The following is an 8966-nucleotide window of genomic DNA, read 5'->3' on the forward strand; positions in this document are numbered from 1 at the left end:
GATGGTAAAGGGAATAAAGATCAGGTAACATGAAAAGAGGTGGAATGACTACATTGTGAAAATCATTTAAGGTAGAAGAAATAATATAATCGAATTGACCATTTTTTTTTGGTCGAGAAAAGAATGAGTAAAAGACTAATACTTTAAACTTAAATAGAAGCAATTGTGTGGCTAGGAAAACATTAAAATAAACCGGCAAATTAGTTTAAGGGATAAGTCGATCAACATGCTATGGCAGATAAGGGAACTCAAAATACACAGAATGAATATATTCTCCTAGAAAATTTTAAAAATTCCAAAGGGAGAATCCACCATCCAAGGTTAATTGAAAAAGTTAAAGACAGTATTAAACTTAAAGAGAATATTTATAAACACAAAATATTTATAATTCATAAATATATTTATAATTGTTCATAGTCAGGTGACAGGTCAAACAATTGGACAGAACATAAAAAAAGACTGAAACATTACCGAGAATAAAAAAAATTAAGTAATAGAAATAAAAATAGATAATATTTTAAAAATAAAAGTTAACAAAGTGAGGGTCAATCCAAAGTAAATAATTCTGGAAAATTTGATGGAAATCAAGGAGATTACCGATGAATTTGCTAATCAGGATACAAATGATATCCCACAGAGAGATGCAAGTCAAGAGTTAGAGGGGAGGACAAATTCAGGATAATTACAATCACCAGGGAAGTGGCACTGAACAAAAATGTTGGAGCTGCCCTAAGAAGGCTGACATCGGCCGAATCAAAGGTGGTGATGAATCAGCATACAGAAGGGAGATTGAAAATCTGGTTGAGTAGTATTATAACAACCTCTCACACAATATCTGCAAGACCAAGGAACAGAGGTCCATAAGCCAATCCTCATCGGAGGATCAGAGCCAGAGAGAGTCAGCAACATTAAATTCCTAGGTGTTATTATTTCGAAGGACCTGTCCTGGACCCAGCACGTAAGTGCAATTATGAAGAAAGCATGGCAACACCTCTACTTCCTCAGGAGTTGCAGATATTCGTCATGACATCTGAAACTTCAACAAACTGCTATAGATGTGTGGTGGAGAGTATATCGACTCGTTTCATTCCAGCCTTGTATGGAAACACCAAAGCCCTTGAATGGAAAATCCTTCAAAAAGTAGTGGATAGGACTCAGTCTATCATAGGTACAGCCCTCCCAACCATTGAGCACATTTACATGGAACACTGTCACAGGAAAGCAACATCCATTATCAGGAGCCACCACCACCCAGGACATGCTCTCTTCTTGCTACTGCCATCAGAAAGAAGATACAAGAGCCTCAGGACTTGCACCATCAGGTTTAGAATCAGCTACTACTCCTCAACCATCACTCTCTTGAACCAAATGGGATAACTTCACTCAACTTCACTTGCCCCATCAGTGAAATGTTCCCACAACCTATGGACTCACTATCAAGGACTCTTCATCTCATGTTCTCGATACTTACTGCTTATGTAATGTCCTGGTTAAGATTTCTACTGCTATGCTGTGAGGTATTTTATTTTGGAAGTTTTCTATAAAAGCAGTGCATCCCTCTGGTAAGAGTGTTTTGGCTTGACTAAAGATAAGGAGCCATGTTGACCAACTTAAGGCTGATTTATACTTGTGCATCAACTCGACACCGTAACCTACGCAAGTGGCCTACGTGTGTTGTAAGCATTTATACTTGTGCGTTGGTGTGTCTGCGTCGCTCTGCAAGTCGGGCACATCACGCATGCGCACACACCTGCCCGTGCAAGGCTTCATGGTCAAGGTAGTCTTTCTCGGGGTAAACAAGTTTAAAGCGAGCGTCTTTTTTCGTAAAAACAAAATGAGTCCTCCATAATTTCGGAGGTCTGTAAAGCTTTATGGAAAGTATTGCAGCCAGAGTTCCTTCCCTGCCCTTCAGTCGGCCAATGGGAAGTTACTGCAGCGTAAGAGGAAATGCAATGCTACCAAGCGGACCAATCACAGTTGTTGCGGTCTGCGTTGCTACGACGCGTAGTTACATTTTGGGAGAGGTGCGCGTCAGGCTACGGCATAGGGATCCACGTAGGCTCTGTGTAGGGTTCGCGGCTACAGCGTTGAGTTAACGCACAAGTATAAACCAGCCTTTAGGAATGTTGTGTCAGCCAATTGTAACTTTCTGCCCAGTGGAAGACTCAGGAGAGCTGAGGGGGATCACACTTCTGAAGGACAGTCGTCTGGTTTGGGGTCTTTTGGTGGGAGCTGCAGAGCGGGGCACAAGGGAAGGTGCCGCAGAATAACGTTGGAAGGAGAGTCCCTGCTGCAAGAAGTGCTTTGTGTAGATGAATGGCTCCAAGCAGGAAGGGCCAATACTACTGAGAGAGCAAGTTCATTCGAGATGGTCTTTGGAACGTGGTGGATGCTTTCAGGTAGACCGTGGTTTAAGCATATGAGTAAAGAGGTACACCCCCGACAACTCCAGAAATGAGCTCCAATGTTTATGTGCACATAACTGTAAAGGGCCCTTTTATTTTGATTTTCTTTTTCTGTAACTGTTTATGTTAAAGTTGAACATTTGTTAGATATTCTTTCTTTATAGTTTTATGCTGGTGTATGGTCTGTCATTTCTGGGCTACCGATAAGAGTGTATGGGCTGTATTTACACAGCATTCACTACAACTTATGTTCCTTAATTTGTACATCCTAACTTTCCTGTTGGTTGAACCCCAAATCATGCCGACCCTAGACGTGTATAGTTTATGAAAGGTGGCCTTCTCACTGCTGAGTCACGTGGCTGTTAGCAGAGTTAGCTAATGAGCCGGGTCTGTATACAAGCCCCAGTGCCAGGATTTATTTGCAATGTATTACTATTTCTTTTTACATTTGCACAGTTTGTTCTCTTCTGCACTGTGGTTGAATGCCCTACTTGGATGGTCTTTCATTGATTCTGATATAGTTATTCTATAGATTTGTTGAGTATACCCACAAGAAAATGAATCGCAGGGTTGTATATGGTGATATATAGGTACTTAAATAATAAAATTTGCTTTGAACTTTGAAGCTCCTGGGACCTGATAAACATCAGGAAATTGCTATTGAGACAGTTGGGCCATTGGTTTTAATTTTCCAACATCCCTTATATTTGGAGAAGGTTCCATTTGATTGAAAAATAGAAAATGTAAATCTTATTCAAAAAGGGAGAAAGAAGAATAAAACTCCAAGCAAGTTAGCTGAGATTTGTTATAGGGAACAGGTCTGAAACAAACAGTGAGGATGTTGTAGCAGTTCATTTAGAAAAGTTCAAGGTCATGACCAATTTATTAATTTCTTTGAAGAAGTAACATTTGCACTGAAAGTACAGTAAGATTTCTAGAGGGCTTTGATGAGGTTCCTTATCAAAAGCTATTGTGGAAAGTAAGGTTCACTGTGTAGGCTGTAAATACATAGAACCTTGGCTGGTTAATAGGAAACAAAGTAAGTATGAATAGATTTGTTTCTGAATGGCAAGGTGTAAAAAAGTGTAGCGCAAAGATTGATATTAGGTTCTCACCTTATACAAATTATATAAACAACTTGGATGACAGCAAAACAAGAAATATGAATGCTAAATTTGCTGGTAAGATAATAAGGTATAGAAAGTGTAGTACAATGCAAACCAATGTGGGAATGTGCAATTTTGGCAGGTAAAATGAGAAAAAAACACATTATCTAAATGGTAATCAATGCTAATCGAACGTTCCTTGAATCTGGGGGATGTTGTAAAATTAAAACAATGCCCCAACTGCCTCTGTAATCACTTCTAAGAGAGAAATACTTTTTCAACCAACACTGTCACACGGAGTCAAACTGTTATGCAGCACGACATACATGTTCCATTATTCTAAGATCGTTGGAACCTTTTATCAGCACAGATTATTGGTTTAAACTTTAAAGCATTCACTCTGCTTCTCACTCCACAGATGCTGCCTTACTATACATTTCTGGCATTTTTTGTTTTCAATTAGCAGCATGCCTTGATGTCTGTATGCCCAATGTTGTGAAGAATGAGTTTGGCCATTTCATCAGAATTCTGCTGCAGATAGTCCTTGGAGCAAAACTAGTGCAAAAGAACATCTTTGATCTCAAAATAACAGGTAATGATCTACATAGAACATCCTAAAGAACCAACAAGGAAAGTAGATAAGGATCCCATGTATGGTTCCCAGAGCAGACTGTCAGTTATTTAGCAGAATGGTTCTTTAACAGAACATTCAAACAAGCACCAATGTCTTGGAGACACAAAAGAACGATGAAGAATCTTGACTGAAAAGTTAACTGTCCATGATCCTCCATAGATGCCTGATTTGCTGAGTGCTGAGTTCCTCCAGCTCAAGTTAGTGAGGCACCAACATTTTGGCTGCTGGCAAAATGAGCATTCTTTGCAGTTCCTTCAGCTCAAGTCCCAGACGTATTGCACACTACACACAAAGCTGGCTGTGGGAGGGAAGAGACTGTTATCTGTCCCTTACTGAACTGTGGGTCAATGAAGAGAACCTGGAAAAAGAGTGGTCTTTATCAAAGTTTATCCAAAGGACCTGGTTAACATAGGACTCTATGTTGTAGGGATTACCTCTATAGTTGCCTACTGGTGCAAGCATCAAGTTCTACTGGAAGATAATTCATTCAATGAAGGATTCCCAGAAAACAACTGTCCCTGGTTGAATGCTGCAAAGGTATATGTTTTCATGACTTATTTCTGGTCAACTTTTTTATGTCTTTTGAGCAGTTATCTAAGAAATTTGATTTGCCTACATCACATTTTTTTAGATACTTATAAATAAGAATTTTTTTAAATACTACGTTGCCTACCTTTCCGACTTCAAATCCTACTGATATTATTGATAAAATTTTAGGTTTAAATCCTTCTCAGAAGGGATTAATAGCAATTATCTACGATATAATTATGAAATTACAGCCAGGTATATCTGATAATATTAAAAATGAATGGGAAAGGGAACTTCAACTTTGTCTACCTATAGAGAAATGGGATAAAATTTTTCAATTAGTTAGTACTTCTTCTATATGTGCTAAACATACATTAATACAATTTAAAGTAGTACATAGAGTCCATATGTCCAAAGATAAATTAGCCCTTTTTATTCCCATATAAACCCTACTTGTGATAGATGTCACTCTAAGGTGGCTTCTTTAACTCATACGTTTTGGTCCTGTCCTCTTTTGGAAAAATATTGGAAAGATAGTTCCATATTTTATGTTCAACAGTTCTATGTTTTGATTTAAAACCCCATCCTATTACGGCAATTTTTGGATTGCCAATGGTAGAACATAGATCTTCGTCTTCTTCAGCCTGTCAGATGATAGCATTTGTTACTTTAATGGTCAGAAGATCTATTTTATTGAACTGGAAGGAAACCAATCCTCCTACTACATTCCAATGGTTTTCTCAAACCATATTAAGTTTAAATTTCGAAAAAATTAGAAGTGATATTTTTGATCCTTCAGTTAAATTTGAAGAAACTTGGAAACCTTTTATGCAACATTTTCATATGATGTAATTTGACCTTTCTGAATTTTTTTTTAAACTTAAAGTATATGAATGGAGGAGCGGAGTTGACGACATTACTGAACGTGTCTGATTCAAAATATTGGTCTAGCCCTGATTTGTTCTGTTTCTTTTTGGGTTTTTTTTTCTTTTTCTTTTGGGGGTTTTTCTTTGTTTATACATTTTTCTTTCTTTTTTTCTTTATGATTAATTTCATTATGAGTTTGGAAGTCTATTATACCCATGTTACTTAAAATCTTTTTGTATATGCTTATTAAGATTATTCTAATCTCTTTGTATCAACTTTGTTATTGTGTTTATAATTTTGAAAATTAATAAAAAGATTTAAAAAGAAAGAAAGAATGGTGCAGATGAACATCGTCCAGACTCACACACTGAGGGATGCAGTGAGGTTTGGTTCAGCCACTAATTAAACCCTCTATCATTACATGCTCAGGGTTTAGAATCTTAGCAAACAATGTCCTGAGCTGTCTAGCCATGGAAATTATGCAAAAAAATTATGTCAGACCAATGTAATGTGAGCCTTGTACATAAATGGAATGCTCTATCATGTACTGTGCATGAAGACACTGTATTATTCAAAATGTTTGTAAGGTATGAAGATTATTTTAAAGGATATAAAGATGATGATTACATACAGAAAGTCACACAATGAATAAACTAGCTATGCAATTACTGTCATTGAAAATATTGTTTCTCTGCCACAAAGCAATGAGCTAAGTTAACCCTTCACAGCAAAGACAATACATTTATTACAAAATCTGAGAATGACAGGAATGTAAGTTAACTTGGAGACACAAGAAACCACAGATGCTGGAAAATGGAACAACAAATGTCTGCTGGAGGAACTCATGATTATCTAAGAGAGACAGAAATGTCAACATTCCTGGTTTACCTGACAACCTAAAAAAATTAATTAAACAGCAGCAGCACTGCTGCATCTATAGATGTGCGGTGGAAAGTGTGCTGACTGGATGCATTATGGCCTGGTATGGAAACACTAATACCTTTGAACACAAAATCCTATGAAAGGTAGTGGATTCGGCCCAATACATCGTGGGTAAAGCTGTCCCAACCACTGAGCACATGTACATGAAATGTTGTCATAAGAAAGGAGCATCCATCATCAGGGACGCCCACCACCCAAGAGTGCCTCAGGACTTGGACCATCAGGTTCAAGAACAGTTAGGCTTGTGAACAAGAGAGGATAACTACACTCATCTATTGAGATGTTCCCACAACCAATGATCTCTCTTTAAGGACTCTTTATCTTGTTATTTCATGCTCTCGTTATTTATTGCTAATTGCATTTTAACAGCTTGTTGTCTTCTTCGCTCTTGCTCATTCTGTTTATGGTTACTATTCTATAGATTTGCTGAGCACACCTCCAGGAGAAAGAATCGCAGGGTTGTATGTGGTGACATGCATCTATTCTTATCATATATTTTACTTTGAACAAATACACTCAGTGGGTATTTTATTCGGTACATCATTGTGCCTGCTCGTTAATACAATTAAGTAATCGGCCATTCATACGGCAGCAACAAAATACATAAACGCATGTAGACATGGTCGCGAGGTCCAGTTGTTGCTCAGACCAATCATCAGAATGGGGAAGAAATGTGATCTAAGTGACTTGAACTCTAGACTCACAAACAAGAGAAAATCTGCAGATGCTGGAAATCCAAGCAACATGCACAAAATGCTGGAGGAACTCAGCAGGCCAGACAGTATCTGTGGAAAAGTGTAACCAGTTGACACTTAGGGCCAAAACCTTTCATCTAGACTGGAAATGAAAGGGAGGAAAAGGCAGAACAGGAAGGTAGGAGGAGGGGGAGGAAGAAGTACAAGGGGGCAGGTGACAGGTGAAAGCCAGAGAGGTGAAGTAAAGAGCTAGGAAGTCGATTGGTGAAAGAGATAGACGATTAGAGAAGGGGAAAACTGATAGAAGACTGAAGACCATGGAAGAAAGGGGAGGGAGGTAAGAAGAGGAGGTGTGAGAGGGAAACAGAAATGGGGAATGGTGAATGAGAACAAGGGGGCATCACACCCCTCTGGTGCTCCTCCCCTTCCCTGACTTCCATGGTCTTCTGCCCTCTCTTGTCAGATTCCCCCTTCTCCAGCCCTTTATCTCTCTCACCAATTAGCTTCCCAGCCCCCTAAACTTCTTGTCCTTTCCGGTCCTGATGTAGGGTCTCAGCCTGAGATGCCGACTGTTTACTCTTTCCCATAGATGCTGCCTGGTCGGCTGAGTTCTTCCAGCATGTTGCGTGTGTTGCTTCGACATAGAATGATAGCTAGAACCAGGCGAGGTGGTTTGAGTATCTCAGAAACTGCTAATCTCCTGGGATTCTCAAGCACAACAGTCTCTGAAGTTTACAGAGAATGGTGCGGAAAAACAATTTAAAAGCTTCCAATGAGCAGTAGTTCCGTGGGCAAAAACATTTTGTCAATGAGCGAGATGAGAGGAGCCTGACCAGACTGGTTCAAGCTGACAGGCAGGTGACAGTAATTCAAATGACCGCGCGTTACAACAGTGGCGTGCAAATGAGCATCTTCGAACGTACATGTCGTACCTGCAAGTGCACAGGCTAAAGCAACAGAAGACCACGAACACACACTCAGTAACCACTTTATTAGGTACAGGGAGGTATCTAATAAAGTAGCCACTGAGTGTATGTCTGAGTGTCCCTCTGCTATAAGGAGGGGGTAACTTAATCAAATTCCCATTCATTGTTCATTTATCGTAATTCGTGCACGCGTGGTTACTAAGTGAAAATAAATTGGGTTCTGTTGCCCTTTACCGTCAAACTACCCACCAATGTGTAGATTCGGAGCTGTAGGCACTGAGGAATCCCATATTTTGTGAACCATGAGGGCACAACACTTGAAAGAGTGGAAGGGGAATTGCGTTTTAACGTTTACCTCCCCACTGCCCTCCATCTTCCACCCTTCACGCTCAGCAGGCTCCTTCGATTGCTCCGGCTCCTCCGCCTGTCAGACCGTGCCCCGACGCCGCCACGCCGGCTGGTGCACCGAACCGATGCTCCGCCGGCCTCCGCGGGCCACCGAGCCCCTCTCTCGCTGCGCTCACGACAACAGCGAGGATCGAGAACTGGGGCCAGGGCTGCTTAATGCCGCTGTTTCCGAGTTAAACATTGAAGGGGACCCCGTTGTGTTGGATGCAGCGCTGACAGCCGCACCGCCCGATACCCGTCGGCATCCACAACAACCCCACCTTCCCGGTTTAGCGCGGCCCCGTTACCAGGCAGCTGGCACAGCCCACCCACACAGTCTAGGGGGAGGCATTTTCATCAGATGTCTTCCAAATGCTGTCAGTTCGCATCAGTCTCCCATTGCCATCAAGCTCTATGTAAAAATAATATGCAAAATGATTCCTGATTTTAATTGTGAACTAAATGTCTTGCAACTT

General features: G+C 40.3%; 1 protein-coding gene across 1 annotated transcript in view; it reads right to left on the reverse strand.

The window, feature by feature from the left end:
* Positions 1-8798, reverse strand: part of LOC134337819 (coiled-coil domain-containing protein 30-like) — a 119505-nt gene extending 110707 nt beyond the window's left edge. The window contains exon 1 of the mRNA XM_063033087.1: positions 8459-8798. Within this exon, the coding sequence (XP_062889157.1) occupies positions 8459-8476 (18 nt within the window). The 5' untranslated portion in view covers positions 8477-8798. The remainder of the gene's footprint in view (positions 1-8458) is intronic.
* Between the last annotated feature and the right edge of the window lie 168 nt (positions 8799-8966).

Source organism: Mobula hypostoma, chromosome 25 (genome assembly GCF_963921235.1).
Source record: "Mobula hypostoma chromosome 25, sMobHyp1.1, whole genome shotgun sequence".
In the NCBI taxonomy this organism is placed as follows: Eukaryota; Metazoa; Chordata; class Chondrichthyes; order Myliobatiformes; family Myliobatidae; genus Mobula; species Mobula hypostoma.